The sequence below is a fragment of the Colias eurytheme genome, chromosome 13 (assembly GCF_061535395.1).
Source record: "Colias eurytheme isolate Ceu_HAF_F1 chromosome 13, ilColEury1 Martin Lab GWU primary, whole genome shotgun sequence".
Classification (NCBI taxonomy): Eukaryota; Metazoa; Arthropoda; class Insecta; order Lepidoptera; family Pieridae; genus Colias; species Colias eurytheme.
The window spans coordinates 11,513,580-11,540,124 of NC_142992.1; the positions used below are offsets into that span (position 1 = coordinate 11,513,580).

The following is a 26,545-nucleotide window of genomic DNA, read 5'->3' on the forward strand; positions in this document are numbered from 1 at the left end:
ATAGCTAATCAAAAAGTTATATAACATTCTAAACAGAAAAAGGAATATTACTGTGACAAAAATAATGGGATGATGTCTAAACTATAGTTCCATGTGTCTAAGTCATATATAGAAAAGGTTTCTTCATTGTGAACTTATAAAATATACTTTCGTAGATTCCCATACTGGACCTCCAAATACATACAAATCTTAAACAAATTGATAATAAGTCTTGGTGATTACTGTGACAAAAATAATGGGATGATGTCTAAGTCATATAAAGAAAAGGTTTCTTCATTGTGAACTTATAAAATATACTTTCGTAGATTCCCAAACTGGACCTCCAAATACATACAAATCTTAAACAAATTGATAATAAGTCTTGGTGATATCTAGAATCTAGATTCTTAAAACCAAGATATTTTGGAACAAAAACATATCTATACCAGTAAATATTTTAAGTCATATTATTTAGACTAGGATGGTAATAAAATGAAGATCCTCCTTCTACCCATTGAAAGAATATCATGTGTCCAGACGAGAACAGTGGCTTTATATAGTGGCAGCCAAACCACAGATAAACGCAACTATGATGCAGAACGGCAGCCATGTCTTCAAGAAGGCTCCAAAGCTGAAATATTAATGAAGAATATTGTTCATTAGATAGTGATAAATGAAGGATGAAAGTTAATGAAAAACCACTGGAAATAAATAAAGAAATAATGTTATATTTATTAAAACAAAGGAAAACTACACATAAATGAATTAAAAAATAATAAATAACTAATTAACAAATAATGAACAGAAAAAAATCCGAATACTGTGTGGCTCGTTATTTACTGACAAGAGGAACAAAATCGAAACAGGCTTACTTCATTTCAAAGTCAGTGAACAAATTAATTAAAACAGCATTTTCAAGTTAGTTATTTGCATTTCTATTGTTAATTTGCCTACAGTCATATTTTGGATTTCTTGACAATACGGGTTAAAGATCAAGGGAAATAAAGAGCATGGGACATTTTAGTATGAAGCCTGGTATACCTACCAATTTGCGATAAAAAAAAAGTCATTTTGGCGGCAAGAGATGAAACATGTGCCAATCGATAGTACATCAAAATACAAATAGGAAATACTCTTTGGTAAAATGTCGTAATTGATACGGTTTCGGAATAAATAAGAGTTTAAAAAAAATTTTTTTTTTTTAGTTTTTTTGAATTATTTGTTACTTCTTACACTTAAACGTTAAGACAAAGCATATACAACTTCTAATTTGTAATAAAAGGGTTTCAAAATGTTGAATTACTATCAAAACGAAAGTAATAAACCAACTTTGGGCTAGGGATACGCGCAGTGCGTCACTTATCGACAACCGTTATCGATATGGTTAGTTACGATGAAGATTAGTTTAGTTTCAGTTTCGGATGCAAATAAATTATTGAGTAAGTATTGAGTATTGGAGTAAATAAGTTTTTTTTTACTTTTTAATGTTTCTTACTTAAATGTTAAGGTAAACATTATAAAACTTAGAATTTGTAATAAAAGGTTTTTAAAAATGCTACATTACCATCAAAAGCAAAGTAATAAAAATTAAACTCGAACCATTATCAAGCCCGCTTTGATTTTCAGGTGTCAGATCCATCACGATTCATCCCAAAGATATTATCAACGATGGAAAATCCTTATTCCATAGCATAAGCATGAATCTGACGCATTTCAAAACGGCCCTATAAAAGTAACTCAAGCTTCAAGCATTCATAATGTTTGTTATTCGGCCGCACTATGATCATAACAACTTACCACTGATAAATGAACGATTTTGTGACAGGTAGAAAGAAACAAATAATCATACATATTATTCAGATCTTTATTTATCAACTTACAATCTAAGTAAATAATAGAAGCTTTAAAAAAATATAATATGGAAGCAAAGCATCCGTTTGGTCTGCGGCAAAAGCTTTTTTGACTTTGTATACTTATTTATTGTAATTTATTGATTATTGATTTCCAATATGACATGTTTGCTCGTTAAATATTTTTTTAAAGCAATCATACAATTCTCAATTGTTGAAAACTTCAGACACATTTAAAATAATGTTGTCTTATCAAAGTAGCACTGCAATAGTAATAGTAGTAGTACTGCAATAATAAAAGTAGTAGTAATTGCAGTGCTACTTTGATTAGACAACAATAGAATGAGAAAAAAGTAAAGAACATAACACAAACTTAAAAATATCTACATAGCTTTTAGGAAGGTGCTCGGTATGGATTAAAATTCGTCATTAGCTTCATTTTCTACGTCATGTCGTACAATAATTGTATCCAAAAATAATGCTGGTGGCAGCATCAGTGGTAAGTTGTTATGATCATAGTGCGGCCGAATAACAAACATTATGAATGCTTGAAGCTTGAGTTACTTTTATAGGGCCGTTTTGAAATGCGTCAGATTCATGCTTATGCTATGAAATAAGGATTTTCCATCGTTGATAATATCTTTGGGATGAATCGTGATGGATCTGACACCTGAAAATCAAAGCGGGCTTGATAATGGTTCGAGTTTAATTTTTATTACTTTGCTTTTGATGGTAATGTAGCATTTTTAAAAACCTTTTATTACAAATTCTAAGTTTTATAATGTTTACCTTAACATTTAAGTAAGAAACATTAAAAAGTAAAAAAAAAAAAATGTGTGGTTTTATGAAACCACGGTAAAAGTGAAACTGTTCGAACGGTTCCGAACACTGCTTTGTGTAGCGCATGTCGCGTGACGGTCGGCTGCCGAGTAGGTATACCTACTCGGCAGCCGCGATACGTACGCGACATGCGCTACACAGACCAAAAAGTTTGAGACGATGTAATAAAAGTTTCACTTTAAAAACTTATTTACTCCAATACTCAATACTCAATAATTTATTTGCATCCGAAACTGAAACTAAACTAATCTTCATCGTAACTAACCATATCGATAACGGTTGTCGATAAGGGACGCACTGCGCGTATCCCTAGCCCAAAGTTGGTTTATTACTTTGGTTTAGATAGTAATGCAACATTTTAAAACCCTTTTTTTACAAATTAGAAGTTTTATATGCTTTGTCTTAACCTTTAAGTGTAAGAAGTAACAAATAATTCAAAAAACTGAAAAAAAAAAAATTTTTAACCCTTATTTATTCCGAAACCGTATCAATTACGACATTTTACCAAAGAGTATTTCCTATTTGTATTTTGATGTACTATCGATTGGCACATGTTTCATCTCTTGCCGCCAAAATGAAGTTTTTTCAAAATTTCCAACTTTAGGTATACCAGTTAGGTTCCTTGCATTTTATAATGTAAATAAATTGAAGTCATACAAATGAAAATTGAAGATCTTTATAAGTTATAGCAAGAATTCCATGCCAATTACTTAAGTTTATAATATTGTAATCTGCATGCCTGCAATGCTTTTTCTGTCATATAATTAAATCCTATAATTTAAATGATAAAATAGGATGTTCAAAAACTATAATTTGCTTTTCATCTATGCTAATTGTTTCCTTACCTCACATACTTGGAGTATGGTATCATGTAGAAGGCCAGTTTGACCATGTTCCAGTTCTTGCAGCCGTTGTAGTTCATGATGTTCAGAGCTGCCGCCACGTGGGAGTGGCAGTTGTCATAGAATATTATGTGCTGGTAGAAAAATCATATATCTTTAGCAGTTGTTTTTTTAAGCAGAAGACGAGTTAACTTAATGAAATGAAGAAAATTAATGTTTCTCCAAATGTGTATCAAATCATAAAGATGTTTAAATTTAGCAACTAAATCTTTCATAATACATATTTGGAGGTGTTTGAATAATACCTGTTTGTTGGTTAATTAAGAAAAATATTTAACTGAACATTGAATTGTTTTGCAAAATTTATATGTAACTAGCGGTCCGCCCCGGCTTCGCCCGTGGTACATATTTACGTTTTCTCTACATAAGAACCATCCTCGTACTTCAAGGAATATAATAAAAAAAGAATTATCTAAATCGGTTCAGCCGTTCTCAAGTTATGCGCTTACCAACACATTTTGGGATTCATTTTTATATTATAGAAGATTTATAATAATCTTAAAAACAAAACTCCCAAGTAGGCAATGTAGAACTTGTATTGAGCAAATATATTACCATTCTTTTCTTATACATCTCGGAGGCCTCCGAAACTGCAGCGTCCCAGCCAGCCTGGCCGTTGGCAGCTCTGTGCGGAGACAGCTGCCAGTACTTGGTGGGGTTCCCGAACGCCATCAAGTCTTCAGACACAAAGTACGGACCGGCAAAGTCACGGATCACTCCATTAGACATGCAGATGCCCATGTGGCCTAGTAAAGGAAATATCCATCTGAAATTGATAATTATGCAGCATTATTCAGTTTCTATTTTGAAATCTTTGTTTTTAAAAATTGTCAGTTCCTGATGTTTTAATTTTTATTCTGAATAGCTGAATAGCTTCCGCCCGCGACTCTGTGCGCGCGGAAAAATTAAGATTTATTTTTTTTCTACGTATTTTTCCGGGATAAAAAGTATCCTATTTTATGCCCAGGATAATAAGGTATAATTATACCAAGTTTCATCGAAATCTAACCGTTAGTTTTCACGTGATGCCTTCACATACAGACAGACAGAAAATTTTTTTATCACATATTTGGGTTTGGTATCGATCCAGTAACACCCCCTACTAAGTATTTATTTTTTCAATATTTTCAATGTACAGAATTGACCCTTCTACAGATTTATTTTATGTATAGATAATGGAAGTTGCAAAAATATGCTAAATATGATTACTACACACTTTTTAAGTATATAGCTTGAAACTCTTGGTAAGAAAAAATCCCTCAAACTGAATTATAAGATAGTCATTATAATATGAAAACAGTGATAATTCTGCATTTTTCACAATATTTTAATAGGATTTACCTACATCAATACAATCTCAAAGGTATAAAATATATAATTAACATTCCTGCGTGTTTTGAATTTTCCTTTAGAATTAATGAAATTTGACTGAGGTACTGAATAGAAAGCAGCTTTGCAGTACATAATAATACATCGAAACTAATTTTTTTCAATACAAAGCAATATAAACTTACGTCAAAACAGGAATAGGGGTCCAAACGATACAATACGGGTAACGCGCTCTGTTGTGGTCGATGGGATCCATCAGTACGGCTTGCTCTCGGTCGCTGATGTCAATTGGGCTGCCGGGGCTTTGGTCACCGTTCATGTTTACCAGTTCAAGTAGTAATATCCATTACCGTTAAATCACTTTTGTTCAAGAGCTTAAACAATAATAAAAAACGAGAATCAATACGTCTTGAGTACAAATTGAAACTTTTCTTAGAACTGCAACAGCTGTTACCCTAATTCCTACATAAAGTAATATTTATTTGAATACTTATTGTTATTACTCGAAAGTTAATACCTTGTAATTCTAATTAATTGGGATTTGGTCAATTTGAGTATTGCAATTCGCAATTTGCGTTTATTTTGACAAGTCGGTATTTAAACGTCAAAACCGTAGACAGCGAATCAACAGAGTCAAAATTAAACTACTGTCACATTATATTTAAATCTGTGATTTAAATTTTATATACTCCGTACGTCGTTATAAAATTAATTTGGTTAAAAAGAATATATCACGATATCGCTTTTATTTTTTTTAAATAACATTTCGACAAAATGTCTGTGTATTATTTTACACCGACACGCCATCTAGTTGGCTTATTATTTCAAAGTAAAGAAGCTGGTCCTTGTTCTTTTGAAGTCGGGGCCCAACTTTTCGGGTACAGCTATAGAATATATTATACACTTGTATCCATGGAATTATAAAAAAAAAACTATAGATATTAGTGTAATATACCTATAGGTAAACCAGAATCTGATGGCAATTAGGGAAATCAAAATTTTGAGTGTGCAACCCTAGGGAAAATGGACTGAACGATCTTGATACTGCTTATTTTTTATTTTGTCCTCAATATCATTACTCACATTACATAAGTGGACAATACTGTACTTAATAATGAGATATCCACTTAATATTATGTAGGTACATACTTACATGTATAATATACAATTATACAAATTACTTTTATACAGGTAATACATATTATTATTACAGTAGAACCTCGATAAGTTAAAGTCCAAGGGAAACACAAAATATTTTAAGTTATAGAGGTTTTAAGTTATCAAGGGTCTATCCATTTTTCACTGCTTCTATAGCTTTTAATTTATCAGCGTAGGTGAGGGTTGTTAGTTTTCTTTTTGGACTAATTTTAAGCCAGTTTTATCACACAGTAAGTAAAGTGATGTTTCCAGGACAATGATCAAATACTTATGATGCAAGTAAGTCGTTGTCATAAAGCTAACCGCCGCAAAGCTTTGAAGAATTTCGATAAAGCATACAATAGGTAATGTATTGTTTACCTTAACAATACATAGTAAACACGTGCAAGCAATAAATACCGAAACCTTTTGTTTTGACACTCTTTCAAAATGACTCATTGACAAAAAATTTTATGTAATAGAGGTTGTGGAAACATTTTTTTAAGTTATTGAGGGCCAATACAGAGATTATTTATTTAAGTTATAGAGGTTGCGTATTTTAAGTTAAAGAGGTTTTGGGCTCTGATGGGAAGGGAACATATTATTTTGTGAAGTTACAGAGGTTTTTATGTTATCAAGGTTTAAGTTATCGAGGTTCAACTGTATTTACACATACCTATATTTGTATATTCATTACCAGTATGCCATGTGAAAATATCGATATAATGATAATGTAGATCAAAACTGCTTTAAATTTTTTATAAAATAAAATAAAAATAAAATAAAATTATGTTTATTTTCGTAAGTATTAACAGACACACATTATAAAATTGACTTGGACAGCTTGGACTTGACGAATAGCCGTATTAGAAACTCCTGTAATAAGTTTTCATAAAATTATATTCTAATCAACAAACAATATTATAGTTACCTACATATAATATTTTTTAATTTATAGTATCAAAACGGGTAAGTCCAATTTACCAATAAAATCTTCAAAATTGAAAATTGTGATGTGTTTGTTCCTTCTTCATCGAAAGTTTTTCTATACACATTATAAACAACACCTCTTGCTTGTGATCGCAGCGGCTTTTTCGACATTTTCGAAGATTTTTTAGACAAAATCCTAAAAATTATTCATCAACTGCAAAAAAGACAAATAATTTGACATTCAATTTGATAGTTGTCAAATAAGTTGCCACATAAAAATCTTTTATTTCTTAAATATAAATATGCCATCAGATTCTGGTAGACCTATAGCATCTTGCCTAGCGTTTTTTATGTAATTTTTTTCAAATTTCACAGTTAGGTATAATCTCGGTATAATGAAGTTGGTGGCGTCAGGTAGCAAAAAAATTTGATGTGTTTTTTTCATACCGAATTGCGTAGTAAAATTCTTATATTTTTTTCATTAGAGGGGATTATATTCGGGAAATCCGTAATGTTGTTTTTTTCACGCCTCATAACGTAGAAGTAATAATTATTTTGCATGCCAATGCACAAACAGTACCTACTGAAAAATTCTCTATAATATTCATTTAAGTAGCATGATGGGATTACGAACTTACATTACGGAAGACAGTAATTAGAGAAATTAAAATAGCACCGAAAATAAGTTTACAAATTAATCGATTAGATACCAAAGAAATCTTAAAATGTCTTGCGGGCACACTGGGAAAACTTTTGCAGAAAATGATGCCTATCTATTGTTGAGAATAAATAAATAAAACAAATCTTTATTATACAATATTGATTATGAGGCTCTGGTTCTCTTGCTAGGCATAGTAGAAAGCCAGTGAATTATAGTATCATTTTAATACCTATCTAGAGCTTCCCGCATACATTATGCATCCATTAATATATATAAATTGAAACATAATAATTACGTATTAACACAATAATATGATCAAAATAAATGAAACGACAAAGACGTATTTTTGTCACAATTATTATTATGTGAGATTTGCAATTGAACAATTATTTATAGTCATTGCTTGTGTAAATAATCGGAAGGTCCTTTATCTTTTTATTTAAAACCATTACAGTATAGGTATCTGTCGCAGGGAAATGAGGATATCAAAGATTTCACGAAATCCCTAGGAATACCATGAAGTGACGTTGGTTGACGAATTTATAGTTATTACTAGATTTCCACCCGCGGCTACCCCCGCGTTTTCAAAGGAAAACCCGCATATTCCCGTTCCCGTGGGATTTTCGGGATAAAACCTACCCTATGTGTTAATCCGTGGTTAATCCAAGTTACCTTCTATATGTGTGCTAAATTTCATTGTAATCGGTTCAGTAGTATTTGCGTGAAAGAGTAACAAACACACACACACACACATCCTCACAAACTTTCGCATTTATAATATTAGTAGGATTAAAACTGCTTTTTACATTATCTCTCTGATTAAATTTTTTTAATTTATCTATCAAATTAAATACTTAATTAAATAAATAATAATATTACCTTCACAATTATAGCCTAACAACGGTAATTTATGGTTATTTATTATGCATACCATGTTTAAATATAAATTTATAGTTGAATCGTTTCTATCGCCTTAAATACGTATTTATCATAATTTATTTATTAAATTTATTTTTTTGACTTATCGAAATTTTCCTGACTTATAGAAATTTTCCCCACAAAGAGAAATTTTCCTGTCTTATCGAAATTTTCCCGACTTATGGATTTTTCCTGACTTATAGAAATTTTTGCGGCAAAGAGAAATTTTACTCATGTATAGAAATTTTCCTGGCTTATAGAATTTTTCCTGACGTAAAGAAATTTTCCTGACGTATTAAAATTTTCCTGACTTATAGAAATTTTCCTGACGTATAGAAATTTTCCTGACGTGTAGAAATTTTCCGGACTTATGGAAATTTTCCTTTCTTATGGAAATTTTCCTGGCGTGTAGAAATTTTCCTACCTTATGGAAATTTTCCAGCTTATAGAAATTTTCCCGACTTATGGAAATTTTCCTGGCGTATAGAAATTTTCCCGACTTAAAAAAATTTTCCTTACGTATAGAAATTTTCCTGGCGTATGTAATGCTTGTTTTTCATAGCTTTCAAATTGTTAAAGCGTAGAATAAACGTTTGTGATATTGATAGACGGATAAAAACTTATTGTTTGAGGTGTGGTGTTTACATTTCCATTAAAGTCGGAAGATCCTGAGCGAAGATTAGCGCCAATACGGCTCATTACCTTAGACATGAATATTTTAATTTATGCAACTCATCTTATATTATCGTTGGATACATGTTACACTTTAGTTGGTTGTGGCCACTGCTTCGGTTTACTTGAGTTTTAGTTACTTAGTTGATTAGTGAGTTAGTTGATAGAGGTGGTCAATAATTATTGTAGTCGTGAATTTTGACGCGTTATTGTTTGGAAAATCTGAAATAAGATGTCTTCTAGGTAGGTGGTTCTTTTGAAATTTTGTCAGCATTATTCTGCATTTAGCGATGTAACGTTAAAAAATTTTGTTCATTTAATGGGTATATCCCGCCAAAAACGTTATATTTTATATACTTAGCTACTTATTATAATTTTTTAGACGAGTAGCAGACAACTTGCTGCCTGATGAGGTTATTGGTGAGAGGTCAGCTCGGCTGCTGCAGAAGATATTGGATATCAAGCGGATTCAATTATTAGTTTTTGGTAAGTTTTCAAGATTGCACTGATTTTTACCTGTTCTTATGGTGGTGGAGTCGGTGGAGAGCAAAGTTTTAGTAAGTATAATACAGTAGAACCTCGATAACTTAAACCTCGATAACATAAAAACCTCTGTAACTTCAAAAAATAATATGTTCCCTTGCCATCAGAGCCCAAAACCTCTTTAACTTAAAATACGCAACCTCTATAACTTAAATAAATAATCTCTGTATTGGCCCTCAGTAACTTAAAGAAATGGGTCCACAACCTCTATAACATAAAATTATTTGTCAATGAGTCATTTTGAAAGAGTGTCAAAACAAAAGGTTTCGGTATTTATTGCTTGCACGTGTTTACTATGTATTGTTAACGTAAACAATACATTACCTATTGTTTGCTTTTTTGCTTTATCGAAATTCTTCAAAGCTTTGCGGCGGTTAGCTTTATGACAACGACTTACTTGCATCATAAGTTTTTGATAGTTGTCCTGGAAACATCGCTTTACTTACTGTGTGATAAAACTGGCTTAAAAAGAGTCCAAAAAGAAAACTAACAACCCTCACCTACGCTCATAAATTAAAAGCTATAGAAGCAGTGAAAAATGGATAGACCCTTGATAACCTATAACTTAAAATATTTTGTGTTTCCCTTGGACTTTAACTTATCGAGGTTCTACTGTATTATAATTTGATAACTCTTAACTACGCTGGCAATACAGCCGGCGGAAAGCCTGTGTCTATATACAATTTATTAATTATTTATTATAGTTATTGTAATATGTATAGATTATTTTATAATTAAGTAGAATAAACGTATCGGAAAACTGATCAAATTCTATGTTCATATAACCTTCATGAAATATGATAATTTCCTACCTTTTACCGTTTACGTATCCATTCAAAACGTAATTTTATGCACTTATCATACCATATTTAAAGCATCGAGGATCTTCAATAATGGAAATGTCCAAGAAATGAAGGATCCTTCGTAGAACAAACACTCTCTCATTGTTTGCAGCGGCTCTAACAAATGTATTTAATAGAATTTGTTTCTTAGTGAAATGCAGATACAGATATTATTTTGCCGTTCTAACCAAACCCCATACTTATATAAGCATCCCCTTTTTCTGTTTAATCCGAAGGTCAACGTTCTAGAGTTTGAAAAATCTTAAATTTCTCAAAGTATTTTCTATATTAATAAACTTAATTAATAATAACATTATTTTTCATTTAAATAACTATATCTCGTTTAGCTGATAATTGTTTGATTATTGTTCCTCCCGTCACTCGTAATGAGCGAGTAGAGCCACGCCGCAGCGTAGTATCACTGAGCAAGTAATTTGAAATTTCGCATCGGATACGTGTACGTGCAGAGAATTACAAGTCTTTTAGACTTTAGATATATTTAGTAGTTCTAAAGGTAACATACAGGGTGTCCCAAAAAGTAGTGATGAACGGAAGCTGGGATTTAGAGGACCTAGAGGGCTATCCGAATCACCCCCATGTATGATATGCGATTTTTCGTATTTTCGGAGTTATGACGTTTTTTTCAATTTTTCACCTATCGTCGAGTACGATGTTATTTTCACTCATGGTGACGTCAATTATTGCGCTAGATGCTTGAATTTTTTTTTGTTTGCTAAGCTGAAAGATAGGCCAATTCAGTATGGCAACATTTACTAACGTTAGATCTTCGAATGGAATAAAAAAAAGAATTAAATTCCAAGAAAGATAAAATTACCCAGTATGTTCACCACTTCAAGGGCCCGTAAAAAAATAAAATCACATAAAAAAGTTTTCCGTTTGGCTCTTAAATAAATTAAATTTTTCGATTGAAGCCTTCTGAATAATAAAATGAAATTGCTTATGAGCTACCTTATAGATAGAGCAAGTTTTTAAAAGCCAAACGGAAAACTTTTTTTATGTGATTTTATTTTTTTACGGGCCCTTGAAGTGGTGATGTTCACCACTGGGTAAGTTTATCTTTCTTGGCATTTAATTCTTTTTTTTATTCCATTCGAAGATCTAACGATAGTAAATATTGCCATACTGAATTGGCCTATCTTTCAGCTTAGCAAACCTGCCTGAAAATCTCCGTGTGAAAATCTCTGTGTGAAAATCTCTATGTGAAAATCTCCGTGTAAAATCTCCGTGTGAAAATCTCCGTGTGACAATCTTCGTGTGAAAATCTCTGTGTGAAAATCTATGTGTGTAAATCTCTGTGTGAAAATCTCTGTGTGAAAATCTCTGTGTGAAAATCTCTGTGTGAAAATCTCTGTGTGAAAATCTCTGTTTAAATCTCTGTGTGAAAATCTTTGTGTAAAAATCTCTGTGTGAAAATCTCTGTGAAAATCTCTGTGTGAAAATCTCTGTGTGAAAATCTCTTTGTGAAAATCTCTGTGTGAAAATCTTTGTGTGAAAATCTTTGTGTGAAAATCTCTGTGTGAAAATCTGTGTGAAAATCTGTGTTTAAATATCTGTGAAAATCTCTGTGTGAAAATCTGTGTGAAAATCTGTGTGAAAATCTCTGTGTGAAAATCTCTGTGTGAAAATCTTTGTGTGAAAATCTCTGTGTGAAAATCTCTGTGTGAAAATATCTGTGTGAAAATCTCTGTATGAAAATCTCTGTGTGAAAATCTCTGTGTGAAAATATCTGTGTGTAAATCTCTGTGTGAAAATCTCTGTGTGAAAATCTCTGTGTGAAAATCTCTGTGTGAAAATCTCTGTGTGAAAGTCTCTGTGTGAAAATCTCTGTGTGAAAATCTCTGTGTGAAAATCTCTGTGTGAAAATATCTGTGTGAAAATCTCTGTGTGAAAATCTCTGTGTGAAAATCTCTGTGTGAAAATCTCTGTGTGAAAATCTCTGTGTGAAAATCTCTGTGTGAAAATCTCTGTGTGAAAATCTGTGTGTGGAAATCTGTGTGAAAATCTCTGTGTGAAAATCTCTGTGAAAATTTCTGTGAAAATCTCTGTGTGAAAATCTCTGTGAAAATCTGTGTGAAAATCTGTGTGTGAAAATCTCTCTGTGATCATCTCTGTGTGAAAATCTCTGTGAAAATCTCTGTGAACATTTCTGTGTGAAAATCTTTGTGTGAAAATCTCTGTGTGAAAATCTGTGTGAAAATCTGTGTTTAAATATCTGTGAAAATCTCTGTGTGAAAATCTGTGTGAAAATCTGTGTGAAAATCTCTTTGTGAAAATCTCTGTGTGAAAATCTTTGTGTAAAAATCTCTGTGTGAAAATATCTGTGTGAAAATCTCTGTATGAAAATCTCTGTGTGAAAATCTCTGTGTGAAAATCTCTGTGTGAAAATCTCTGTGTGAAAATCTCTGTGCGAAAATCTCTGTGTGAAAATCTCTGTGTGAAAATCTCTGTGTGAAAGTCTCTGTGTGAAAATCTCTGTGTGAAAATCTCTGTGTGAAAATCTGTGTGTGAAAATCTCTGTGAAAATCTCTGTGTGAAAATCTCTGTGTGAAAATCTCTGTGTGAAAATCTCTGTGTGAAAATCTCTGTGTGAAAATCTCTGTGTGAAAATCTCTGTGTGAAAATCTCTGTGTGAAAATCTCTGTGTGAAAATCTCTGTGTGAAAATCTCTGTGTGAAAATCTCTGTGTGAAAATCTCTGTGTGAAAATCTGTGCCTGTCGCTCGCGACTGCGCTCGCGACAGGCACTTTCAATAAGTGACATTTGGCTTACAGTTGTGCGTAGCAGAGAGTTATATTACGTGATGGTCATATTTTACTAAACTATATGCTTATTTATAATGTCCAAACTCAAGTAGGTATATGAATTCATTCAGAAGTATCGTGAAAGGCTGCTTATGGCCTTTCACGATGGCCAGATGTAACGCTATGAAATATCATGTAGCTGTAGGAACGCTTGCAATGATTTTTTTAAAGTATAGATACGTCACCCGGGCACGTTTTTACACGCTTTATATTAGCTTCACCTGTATGTTTGTTTGTTTGTAACCGACTTTAAACGGCCAGATTTCGTTCAAACTTTGTAGATTTATTGAGGACCGATGACAATACAATAATTTGATAAAATTTTCTATTTTTTAGTTCGGTTTTCTATGAAAAGCGTGTTTTTTAGTTTTTTTTTAAACTATTATTATTTTATGTGATTTTATTTTTTACGGGCCCTTGAAGTGGTGAACATACTGGGTAATTTTATCTTTCTTGGCATTTAATTCTTTTTTTTATTCCATTCGAAGATCTCACGATAGTAAATGTTACCATACTGAATTGGCCTATCTTTCAGCTTAGCAAACAAAAAAAATCAAGCATCTAGCGCAACAATTGACGTCACCATGAGTGAAAATATCATCGTACTCGGCGATAGGTGAAAAATTGAAAAAAACGTCATAACTCCGAAAATACGAAAAATCGCATAACATACATGGGGGTGATTCGGATAGCCCTCTAGGTCCTCTACCTCCCAGCTTCCGTTCATCACTACTTTTTGGGACACCTTGTATAAAATACACAGTACACACATTTCTATCTAGATAAGCTGTCATTATTTGATGAGATGGAAGCTTGAAAGGCTTTTGTGTGTGATATCAAATGAATAAGCGACCAGCAGATATATTTTATGAAAATATGATACGGCTACTAGCATTTCTTTGATAGACTGTTAAAATTTCATACCTACTATGTATAAAGTGTAATATTTTACCTAACTTTTTAACTAAGTACTAGATAAAAATGAAGAAAACGCTTATTATGTAAAAAAGAAGAAGGTTACATATAACACTCAGACAATAATTACAGTGAAAAGCCTACACAGGTCTACTACTTACATTACAATATTTCACAAAACATATACATTATACAAAGGTGTAATATAATGTAACGCTAAATAATTATATTGTCTGGAAATTGGATTCAAAGTCCAGCTTCAGTTGAAATATATACTAACTAGCGAACTTAGATAAGGTTTCATATAATTTAAATTTTAAATGATAACATTATAGAACGCTACAAAACGATAACGACTGCTTTTGAACATAATATTCATGAAATGCATGTGGGAACTCTAATTATTCAGATCCACGTACACAGTCTAAAATTCAAATTTTGTAAGTGCTCAAGGATGTTTTACATCATATAATATATTGTAAATAGGTATGTTTCAACCGATATATTATACGAGACATCGTATTAGTAAAAAAGGGCGAATTGGCAAGGCCCGTCCGTAAGGAAATTCGATCAGTGTACTGAATGTAAATAAAACCGGCCAAGTGCGATTCGGGTCCGTACTGAGGGAGCTCCGTACAAACCTTTTTCTTTTACCTATGCTTTTAATACATCGTTTTGTTCAAAATTTCAATATTCTATGTTCACGTGGAATACCCAATAGGTTATGATTCACTTGCGAATGTTCCACATTTGCAATTTAATCAGCTGTATCTTTTGATTGTCTTGCTTCAGAAGTTTTTTGAAGTGAAAACTTCTTTAGCGGCGTTGGGTATAAAATCTTAAACTCGCGTCAGAACACGTGGCCTGATCGAAAAAGCGTAAGATGGATGGATATCAAACATGCTCAACGTTAATAGTCAAGTTTTCACTTCTGCCGGCACTCCCAGAGTGCAACCCGTCTTTTTTTTTATTTTTTTTAGTGTTTGATAAAAAAATTTTGCTCGATACCTCCGCGCGTTCCTGAGGGAAAGGGTCTTGACAGACAGACAGGCAGACAGATGGACAAGAAAATTGATCTTATAAGGGATCCGATTTTTCTTCTTGCAACTTGAACCCTAAAAACGTATTCCACAAGGGAATTGCGAACCAAAAAACGAATTTACGCAATTATAGTAAAAAAAATATTTTGAAAAAAAAACAACAGCGACATCTTTATCGAAGCGATGAGTCAAATTATTGCTACAAAGCAGCTGGCTCAGCTGAACTGTCTCGCTGTTGTAATGACTCCTTATCCTCCTATCTATTGTCAGATCTACGAGTAATTTAAAAAGTGAAAAAATATTTAGGTAATATTACTATACAAAAATTGTAATGATAAATAATTACGATAAATTATAAGAGAACTTGGTTAAGTTAAAATAATATAATATTGAGTTTCTATAGTGTTGTCCATTACATAAAACTAAAGATTCTTTTCACATGATAAATAAGGAATATTTCTAAGCTGTTTTAAATTATTGGGGAGCGACCTCAAAAGCTGAATTGTAGTAATTCCGAGACAGAATGCAATGTCCCAGCCCGGGGGCAAACGACGCTATTCGGTGACCATTTATTGGCCCTGATGTTTGCTGACCGTAAATTCTCTGAAGATTTAGCTATCCGATGCTTTATTTACCAATTGCTGTTAGCCAAATGCCTTCTAGATGGTTAAAATTCAAAATTCAAATTGTAGCCGTATTAAAGCGATTACCGGTACAAATGATGTAGATTTAGGTTTATTTGTTAAGAGTTCCGTATATACCTAACATCGGATTAAGAAGTATTCATGAATTTTACATTACTATACTGTTTCTTGTTTTAATCCTATATCGTTTGGGTTTTTATCATTTTTCTTAATACCGGTTCATAAATCTTGTGTTACAAAAAAAGCTTAGGAAATATTATCTTTGTAAATATTTTGAGAGTTACGAGGTTTCAAGCAACTAACATAATTTGCTTAGTTCGACATTGAATGAGTCGAAGTTAGATGAAAAGTCGAACTTTTTGGTTGGAGTTTGAAGTTCAAATCGAGTCTTTGTCGATTACATCTGGGTTATGAATAATTATAACCAAATTCGTAGAGCCGCCCACAACCATGTACATAATATTATCTCTATGCCCACAGGCCACAACTCAGTTTGTTACCTATCATATAACTTTAGAATATTAAAATGTGTTCCTTAATTAAACCTTTCGTAACCGATAGATAGGCTATTGTAGCATACATGGATTTCGATCAATAGACTAATATTTTGTCTACAGACTTCTTCTAAAATTATACAAATATTAATGGTCTAGATCCGGAATTAGAACAATATACTTAACCTCATCTATGTTTTACAGGCTGATTTCAATGTTATATAATTTATAAAAACATCCTCTGCTACCATAAGTCTGTATGTTCATTTCTTTGGCATGTGCTACAGCTGAAACGGCTCGACAGATTTTGACATATTATTATTAAGTGATGCTGTATCATCCGAATTGTAGTAGAGAGTTTTTATTATAGTCTATGTACACAATTAAAATAATAATAAAATTGCGGAAATAAAAAAATCGATACCTAGCTAATAATCTATACTAATATTATAAGCTGAAGAGTTTGTTTGTTTGAACACGCTAATCTCGGGAACTACTGGTCCGATTTGAAAAATTCTTTCGTTATTAGATGACCCATTTATCGAGGAAGGCATAGGCTATATCTATATATTATATCATCTCGCTAAGACCAACAGGAGCGGAGCACAGCGGGTAAAACCGCGGAGCACAGCTTGTAATATATAAGTTGTGACGCCATCAGCATCTTGAATTGTTTAGTCCAACTAATTTCATGATTATACATTATGTTGTTATTCCATTTTTGGATTAATTAGTACCTAATCTAACAAAAAATGCATAATTTAATAGAATTTTCATTTTTGCTCTTGTTTTTTGTTCTTTTCGCTTCATAAATTTCTAAAACTGGGGTTTTTTCCCAGGTTGTTTTTTTTAAGTATGACTTTATTCAAATAACGAATTGATTTAAAATTCCTTTGGATGCTATTTTCATTTAGAATAAATGTAGAAAATAATTTGTTATTTTAACGTAGTGTTTGTATTTACAGTAACTTTGGCGATGCTGACGTTACTGTGTTTCACAGAACAAACATCAAAGCTGAACTACATTGCTGATATTCTTCGGTCCTTACTTGACGATAAAATTAACGGTAAGTTATATAATAATACATTTTAACATCGAAATCCTACCAAATATAATCAGGAAGGAGTATTCTGCATTGTCAACATAACAAGAAATGCCTGTCTATTTCCAGATTGTGAAGAATACGAGTACATAGTGGTAGGCGCGGGCGCGGCGGGTGGCGCGGCGGCGGCGCGGCTCGCGCTGGCCGGCCACAGCGTGCTGCTGATAGAGGCTGGCGGAGACCCGGGAATTATTACCAAAGTACGTGCTTTTACAATGTATTGTGTCCAATTACTTAAGTGGCAATTACCGAGAATATTTTAATTTTAATAATAATGTAATTTTTATTGTTCAGAACGCCTGGATTCGATACCCGTATTTTAACGTGGGTAACTCGGATATTTTTAAGTGCAGTTTTCTTATCCCTACCCTTATATGGTTACTGTTTTTTAGGAACAGATTTTCGTTGTTGTTTCAAACTTTACCTAACTAACTGACTGATAGATAAAATTGTCACATGAATTTATGTAGATATTCATTACCACATTTCGTCTCCCCAGGTGCCTGGGTCGGGGGGTGCTCTGATCGGCAGCAGCTACGACTACGCGTACGGCACGCGGCCCAACAACGTGTCGTGCCTGGCGTCGCGCGGCGCGGCGTGCCGCTTCGCGCGCGGCCGCGTGCTCGGGGGCTCCACCGCCATCAACCTCATGATGTACACCCGCGGCAGCCCACACAACTACGAATACGACCTGCCCGGCTGGACCTGGGAAGATTTCAAACCGTATTTCCTGCGATACGAAGGGTTACGCGACCTCCACCTTCTTCCTGAGTCGTCGCGGCCGTACCATAACACGTCTGGAGTCGTTCCCGTCGGATACTTCCAGGATGTTAAAAACCCGTGGCAGAAAAGGATCATAACAGGATTCAATGCTCTCAATATTCCCTTCAACGCGGATATTAACGCGGCGTCACAAATCGGTGTATCGAAAGTTCTCGCTTTCACTGCGAACGGTGAGCGCGTCAACACGGCCGAATCTTATCTCAATATTCCCGGCGTCAGTAAAAACTTACGCCTCCTCAAAAACACAAAATGTTTGAAGATTATAATCGATGAGAGTAACACGGCCAGAGGTGTTATAGTGATTCGCAATAACGAAATGTATCGGATGTACGCGAAAAAGGAAGTCATTCTCAGCGCAGGAACGATCGGTTCGACTCATTTATTATTACTGTCCGGTATCGGCCCAGCAGAGCATTTGCGAAAGCATAACATTCCAGTCAAAGCGAATTTGCCCGTCGGTAGAGACATGTCCGATCATTTTGCGCCTTTGGTATATATGAAAGTAAACGATCAACCGACCAAATCTAATGTATTAGCCGTGGGCTCAAAAGTAATAGAGGGATTAGAATGGCTCCTGGCGCGGCGCGGCCCGCTGTCGACTTCGGGGCTCACAGATATAACCACGTTCGTGAATACAAAATGCTACGACTTTAAATTGAAGCGGCTGCTACACGACCGGCCGGAGTGTGACGTGCCGACGTCGCAGTACATCCACGCGTACTTGGAGCGCGGTTTCGCCAGACTCGCGAAGCCGATATACGACCGAGTGATCGGACACGTGCCCGAGGTCGCGGACCAGATGGTGGTGGAGAACGACAAGAGCGCCTTCATCGTGGTCACGTTGCCCGTGCTGCAGCCCTACTCCCGCGGCTGGATAGAGCTGGCGAGCGCCGACGTGTACGACGCGCCGGTGATCAGCCCCAACTACTTGCACGACGACCGCGACGTGCAGGAGATAGTGCGAGCTATCAGGATCCTGGAGGACCTGACGCAGACGCCGGAGTACAGGGCACAAAATGCGTCGCTGTTTAAATACAAGCTGGCGGGTTGTCCGGACGGAGAGGAGGAAGGTTACTGGGCGTGCTACGCGCGGCACATGACGTACTCGGTGCACCACGCGGGGGGCACGGTGTCGCTGGGCGGCGTGCTGGACGCGCGGCTGCGGGTGCGCGGCGTGCGGCGCCTGCGCGTGGCCGACGCGTCCGTGCTGCCGCGCCTGCCCGCCGCCAGCACGGCCGCCGTGGCGCTCGCCATCGGGGAGCGGGTCGTAGACTTCGTGCTAGACGACGATACACACAATGCGTGTGCATATGAGAACGCCACGGTGTTATAGTCAGTGTACTTAGGATTGTTAATTTATTGATTTGTAAATAATTTATTTGTAAATAGTTAAATATAATTTTGTTTCTAATTTGTTGTTGTTTTTTTTTCACATAAATATTCATGATAATCCTGATACGCGTTAATCACTGCAGGAATTAAGTAATTTAATTTAGACATGATAAAGTGGAAATATTATTTTGGAATAACATTTAGAGCAGGCTCGAAGGAGATGTTCGTTTGCAAAAATAGCGGACCTAAATCTGACTTCTGATATCTATATATTGTATAGATCCCAGACATCCTATAGACAGATGTTACCAACCAGTTTTGTGGTCCCCATCCCCCCACCCCGGTAATTAAATATGGCATATAAAGAAAAAAATAAAAATTTCCAAAACATGCCGTGGAGGGTATCAAATGAAAGAGCTTATTGAGTAGATCACGAATATATAGCATACTTATATAACATTTCTTACACTTTCTCTAAGATTTTTTAGAAAATTTACGAAAATGCTCCATTTTTGAGTTAACTTTAAACCACTACAGATTGAAAACTCATGAATATGTTTTTTAAATTATTATTTTAAATAATTAACAATAGTCCCTTGTTTACGATCAATAGTTCGTAATATAATATATAAGTGAGCTATATGTATGTGGTGGATTTGATGACCCCACAAAATGTTTTAAATTGCAAGGCGCAACTTTCACTGAAGTTACCGATTTGAAATCTAATCACACAGACGCTGATTCAAGAATGTTCTGCCCTATTGCAGAGATAATTATTCTAAGCCCTGACACCGATATTTTTGTATTAGGCCTTTATTTCTGACATAAACTTGAAAATATACTCGCCATCTTTGAATGCTCCCCCCACTTCCCCATGCAACTATTTCACTGTACGAACTATTGAATCGTAAACAATGGACTATTGTTAATTATTTAAAATAATAATTTAAAAAATATATTCATGAGTTTTCAATCTATAGTGGTTTAAAGTTAACTCAAAAATAGAGCATTTTCGTAAATTTTCTAAAATTTCTTAGAGAAAGTGTAAGAAATGTTATAGTATGCTATATATTCGTAATCTACTCAATAAGCTCTTTCATTTGATACCCCACACGGTATGTTTTGGAAATTTTTATTTTTTTCTTTGTATGCCATATTTAATTACCGTGGTGCGGGGAGGGGGACCGCAAAACTGGTTGGCAACATCTGTCTATAGGATGTCTGGGATCTATACAATGTATATCAGAAGTCAGATTTAGGTCCGCTATTTTTGCAAACGAAACTCCACTGAGAGTCCGGTCTAATTATTGAATCCTTATTCCTTACTTTGATGATTAGCATTACAATAATTTTTAACGCAATCAATAAGTGAAAATGAAAAGAGGTCTTCTTCTGACAATTCAAACTTTCCACTTATTAGTTATTCTTTGTATATAATTTATGTATTTATTATATTTCATACTATGAATAAAATACACACAATATTCATCCAATATCACAAATTATTTGATTACATAGTTATATTATATCCTGTACTCATTCAATTATCATGAACAGTATAAAAATAGCGAAACGCATTAAAACTACATTAGTTACAATTTAGAAAGTTATAAAGTAGATGTCACACCTGACCTTTCAGCTTCTCAACTAAGTGCTAATTGAGATGGAGCACACAAAGCCGGCGAGACTCCGCTGTCGCCCACGAGTTGCTCCTATACCCATCAATTCTATGCATTATATTCTACAGTCTACACTATCGTGATTGTCTCTACTCGCCCAACGCTGCTCATTGTGAATAGGGCTTATTAATGCAGAATTTAATATGTATGTCTATTCCTATGTCAATAATAAATAATGACCGTAAAAACGGATAATTTTAATAGGTACTTAAATAACTTTATGTTCCTTTTTTATTTTTTATCATTTATGTTGTTTAAGTGAAAACTAATATTGTAGGCAGCATAGAGATCTAGTTTCTGTGATCTGTGGTAGGCAGAGTTCATTTACTAACTATGTACTTCAAAAAATATCGTAGATAAGCATATTGAGAGCTGTGCAGTGTGCATGGCTCCTATAGAAAATAGGATGTAGGAATATAAAAACAAGATCAAATTACAAAAGATTTTATTAAAAAATATTATAAAAAATAAAAATGTCTGTATTTATGGTATTAGAATATTTAAGAATAGAGTATTAAAAAAAATGTATGCGTGTACTAGAGTACACACGTAAGAAGTGAAACTTCTTTATGACCTTAAAAATGTCACGAGTATGGCGTAATGGGCGTAACACAAAAATGTCACGCGTACGGCGTAACGCAAAAATGTCACGCGTACGGCGTAACGCAAAAATGTTACACTAAATTTTTGTCCAACCCCGATAAAGAAGTTTCACTTCAAAAATAGAATAGAAGAAATGTTCAACACAATTTTATTATAAAAATACACTTTTGCAATCTTTTTGTAAGGAATTACTGCTTAAATTGAATTTAAGGTCCTAGGAGTAAATGAAAACTAATTTTGAATATTAATTCTAATTAATATTGATACGAGTTCGAGTAGTAAAAATATATGCAAGTTTTTATAACATAATACATATTTCGTACTTAAACGATATTTACGATAATTATAGTACTTATACTATAATCATCATTTTTTTATAACTAATTATAAACATTAAAATTAACATTAACGTTCGTAACATTTACAAAACAACAAAAAAGTAGTACTTACCTGTATTAAAGAATACTTACCTACCAATAATATAATATATTTCGCTATATTCCTCACAGATTTTCAGGTAAAAATAATAGCAATTATTATTATACCATATTTATTAAACAAAAACAACAAAAAGTAAGTTAAATCACAAGCATTATAAAGCCGAGTATCGACTATCGACGGAATTGCATATAAAACGAACGTTATTCAACTTGGTTTATGCAAAAACGTTAAATTAAATTTAATTCTGTGACGTCATAATATTATGGCGCTAAATCGTTCTTGGATCTTATGATAATATCAAGCTTTATATTATATTGTGTAATCCTTTTCAATTTGCGCACATCATAAGACCTTTAGACCTTTAGTTGTGGCTGGTTTCGTTATTTAATGGCTGTAAAAGTGATCTCAAACCACTTTTGGTTAACAGGCAGGTTATTAGATACTTTGTGATGGAAATTCGTGTTTCAAATGTTGGGCCTAATCATAATAGGTACCTATTTTAATAATGTGTTTATTTTATAGTGCTTATAAATATAAATTCTGGTAAAGTAAACATTTCGTTTTGTGACCATATTAATGTATAAAACATAAGAGAGTGAAAGAGAAGTAATGATCAGAAGTCAGTCTCGCATAAAGACATGCACCGTTGCACACGTTAACTAGGCCTTATAAAAATTAATTACAGTAAAAGTTCTTTATTCGCGGGCAATAGGTTCCGTAAATGTGCCGCGAATAGAGAAACCGTGAATATGGAATGGTAATTTGTATGGGGTTATAGCGGATACGTTCCTAGGTGACGAAATAAGGAAGCAAATACATAAAGAAATCAGTTTTATTGAAATTTTTGACCATACATATTTATTAATTACCATTTAATTAGGTATTATCTTCAGGTTTAGGCAATGGCTTAGCACTTTTTACTCGTTTTTTAGTCGACATTATAAATTCGTAGTTGTAGTTCAGGCGTTTTCTAAGGATAACAATTGATTTTTATTTAGATAAATACATATATGTATGTACCGATGTACCGATTCGATCCGCGAATAAAGAATTTTGGGCCGCGAATATAGAAATTAGTTCGCATTTTTTCCACCCGCGAATAGTGAAACCGCGAATGAAGGAAGCGCGAATAAGGAACTTTGACATAACAAATATAGTTCATTAAAAGTTTTTGTGTGGGCTTTTATTTCACCAAAACCAGCGCCTGCTCACACCATAAACGCAACGACCTCATAGACCGCATTACTACAAATAGATTTAACACATAATTTAGCTGTTAGTACTCCCAATAATTTATCAGATCAAGAAAACTCAAACATTATTCAACTAGAATTATTTACAGGTGCGTTTTGATTTACCAAACACAGAAAGAAAGAAATTTTTTAACTTATTCTAATCAATTAAATATAAATTAGATTTTTTTATTAAAAGCTCTAGCGATGAGATTTTTACTATCTACTAGGGCAGCATTAATTCATACTTATGATAAAAAACATTGTCACGCAAATGGCAATCACAGTAGAAATCAGTAGAGAATCCTATGAAATCTGACAAGCTGGACATGGCATGGCTGGCATGCGACGCGACTAAGCTAGTTATGCTAACTGCGCTGTGTTACTAACTTAGTTACGGGCAGATAGGACCCATATAAGTTAGCAGATACCGGGCGATAATCCTGTGTGAGGTAATTCGAACTGTTGTTGAGATGCAAAATAACAACGAAAATAACGTTAATAATGATAAGGCTAAATAAAAATAATGTTAAAGCAATAAACTCCATATTTACATATTTGCATTTTTTTTAAGAAATGTCATTGTTCATTGCCGTTTAAATGACTGTTATCAAGTTGTACATATACAACAAAATTATGTACCTACAAAAGCTACATAGCAATACAAATTCTTAGTACGCAATATCTACATTTTTATGATTAAATAGTAACTTTTGAAATGTATTAATTAGTATTATTAACTATTAAAAGTTTTATAATTTTAAGACCAAATAATAAAGCGTTTGGTAACCGCAAATCACCTCAAACAAAATGTAATCAATCAAAATAAAGCAACATCCGAATTGATGAAGGTCTATTTGACGTTTCAAATCGACTACCTATGTAACTGTGACGAGGGTTCAGCAAACGACAACTATTCCTTGGAACCTGGTTATGGGAATTCGACTGAGGCTCAGGGCTCCCTTGGGAGAAGGAGGGGAGCTTGAACTACGTCTTGCTTTTGTTAGCAGAACTGTGAATTTTAACATTTGCCGCGGTTCACCGCCATTTGCATAATTTTCTTTGGTTGTATAAAAGGGTTTCATAGTGCACGATACATTGTAACGACAGAAAGAGGAACTATTCTGTTTTTTCATAATCGATTGTGAAAAAGGAGTACATACTTATAAAATAAACAGGGGAAACTTAAGTAAAATATCTTATGTTTTAATATTAAATGATCTTTTATTTAGTTTTTTTTTTGTACTTACCATAAAATCTTGACAATAATATGAAGTGTGAAATAATCAGCTTTATTTAATTGACTTGTTTAAAAAAATAACGAAAGGTCATCAAACTGTAAGCAGAGCCTTTGTAGTTAAAGAAATTAATGTAGCTAAATATTCTAATAATTTATCCATTTTCACGGCTTCAGCTTCAGGCTTCAGCATACAAATCTGTTCAATCCCAGTGATAATATAATTTAAGTCTGAGCCAATCATATTATATGTATAAATATGTATTAATAACGTACCACAACTCAATTATAATTGTTGTGGTTGATATAAATTAAAGCGGGTTCGTATAAATTTCTGAAGATAATTGAATGAATAACCGCTCGACCTAGCTAAGTCAACATTATTAGTTGTTTCATTTTTAATTATCACTACCATTTTGTTTATATACAGGATATGGTTACTATAGAATATTAGAACACAAACCCAAATGTATGAAATTTTTTTAATTATAAATTAAATAAAAATAATTGTCTCCCGCTAAATATAAAAAATATACACGCACTATTCATAAATATACATGTACTAATCTTTTTCAAGCTTACATTGGAGCATTTAAATGATTTTTTTACCGCCATTAGATAAATAATGTAGAGCTTGTGTGACGTCGAGATCGCAACCAACAGGTTGAATAATATTGCATCAGAGGGTTGACTGGAACAAACCTTTGTATTCAGTTAAATTTATAAAATACAGTTTTTACTAACCTCATGTGATATAGGTAGAGTAAATCGATAAACAAGTATAGAGCTACTCAAAGGTATGATATTATAAATGTGCAGAGAGAAAGCAGCTCCGCCAGCGGTCTGTAATCCACTTTATTATCTAATATAAAATTTTCATAAAACCTTACGTTTCGGTCGCTAAATCCAATTTCGCGTTTCACTTCATTGAAATAAAATGTATCTCTACTATTACTAAATTAAGCCATTACAATTTAGTAATAGTCTGTACATTAAATTTATAAAAACTTTTATCTGACTTACATAAAATAGGAAAATAAAGATTATTTATGAAGGGAAATAGTACCTATTTAATTGCTGAATCTTGTTATATTTTATTGAAATAATATCAATTAAGGCTGGCACGTATCGTATCAAAATATAAGTAGTAATAATACGTATTGTAGCTCTACGAATATATTATCGTAATTATCAGTATTTCAGTATCCAATTCTGCCAAATCGAAGCAAGTCGAGTTCGCGTCGCAAGTTCTTTTGCTTATAAAGGAATTATCGAAGATCCAACGCGTCGAGATTCTCACGAAATATGAAACATTTTAACGCCAAAGATACATTATTAATTCGCTTTGAGACGATCCGGAACGAGGTTTTTCTTTGATATGGAAATGTGTGAAAGGCTACGTCTCAGCGTCTCGCTCCAGTCAGTACTTTTATCTCTCTAATGGATGCAGAAATATAACTTTAAACAGTTTAATTTGACTTAAAACTTCGCTCTGCCCTTGTATTTCTTCGTGCTTGAAATCTGAATTTTTAATATTAAGACAACAATCACTGTTTGAAAATTGCTGTAAAATTAATAAGAGCGTCTAAAAATATAGACGTTACTTGCAACGGCTTG

General features: G+C 33.5%; 2 protein-coding genes and 1 long non-coding RNA gene across 3 annotated transcripts; 2 read left to right on the forward strand and 1 right to left on the reverse strand.

Annotated features, from left to right (window-relative positions):
* Positions 1-392: 392 nt before the first annotated feature.
* Positions 393-5,510, reverse strand: LOC149903709 (transmembrane protein 222). The gene is made up of 4 exons (XM_090108745.1): positions 5,086-5,510; positions 4,127-4,337; positions 3,515-3,645; positions 393-610 (listed from the first exon to the last, which is right to left on the reverse strand). Exons 1-4 carry the CDS (start codon positions 5,217-5,219, stop codon positions 532-534), a joined length of 555 nt encoding a protein of 184 aa, XP_089964871.1. The 5' UTR covers positions 5,220-5,510; the 3' UTR covers positions 393-531.
* Positions 5,511-9,545: 4,035 nt separating this feature from the next.
* On the forward strand, positions 9,546-17,744 carry LOC149903710 (uncharacterized). Its single transcript, XR_016457416.1, has 3 exons — positions 9,546-9,704; positions 17,484-17,585; positions 17,691-17,744. It is a non-coding gene; the product is annotated as an uncharacterized LOC149903710 (long non-coding RNA).
* Positions 17,745-17,995: 251 nt separating this feature from the next.
* Positions 17,996-19,737, forward strand: LOC149903711 (glucose dehydrogenase [FAD, quinone]-like). The gene is made up of 2 exons (XM_090108933.1): positions 17,996-18,004; positions 18,121-19,737. The coding sequence occupies exons 1-2, from the start codon at positions 17,996-17,998 to the stop codon at positions 19,735-19,737; spliced, it is 1,626 nt and encodes a 541-aa protein (XP_089965059.1).
* Positions 19,738-26,545: the final 6,808 nt, after the last annotated feature.

What these genes read in the sequence shown, in the direction of transcription:
- LOC149903709 (XM_090108745.1), bottom strand. Translation starts at nt 5,219, where the DNA reads ATGAACGGTGACCAAAGCCCCGGCAGCCCAATTGACATCAGCGACCGA. An exon ending in AGATGTATAAGAAAAGAATG is followed by an intron (nt 3,646 to 4,126) that starts GTAATATATTTG and finishes TTTTTCTACCAG; the next exon opens with CACATAATATTCTATGACAA. An exon ending in CCATACTCCAAGTATGTGAG is followed by an intron (nt 611 to 3,514) that starts GTAAGGAAACAA and finishes TTAATATTTCAG; the next exon opens with CTTTGGAGCCTTCTTGAAGA.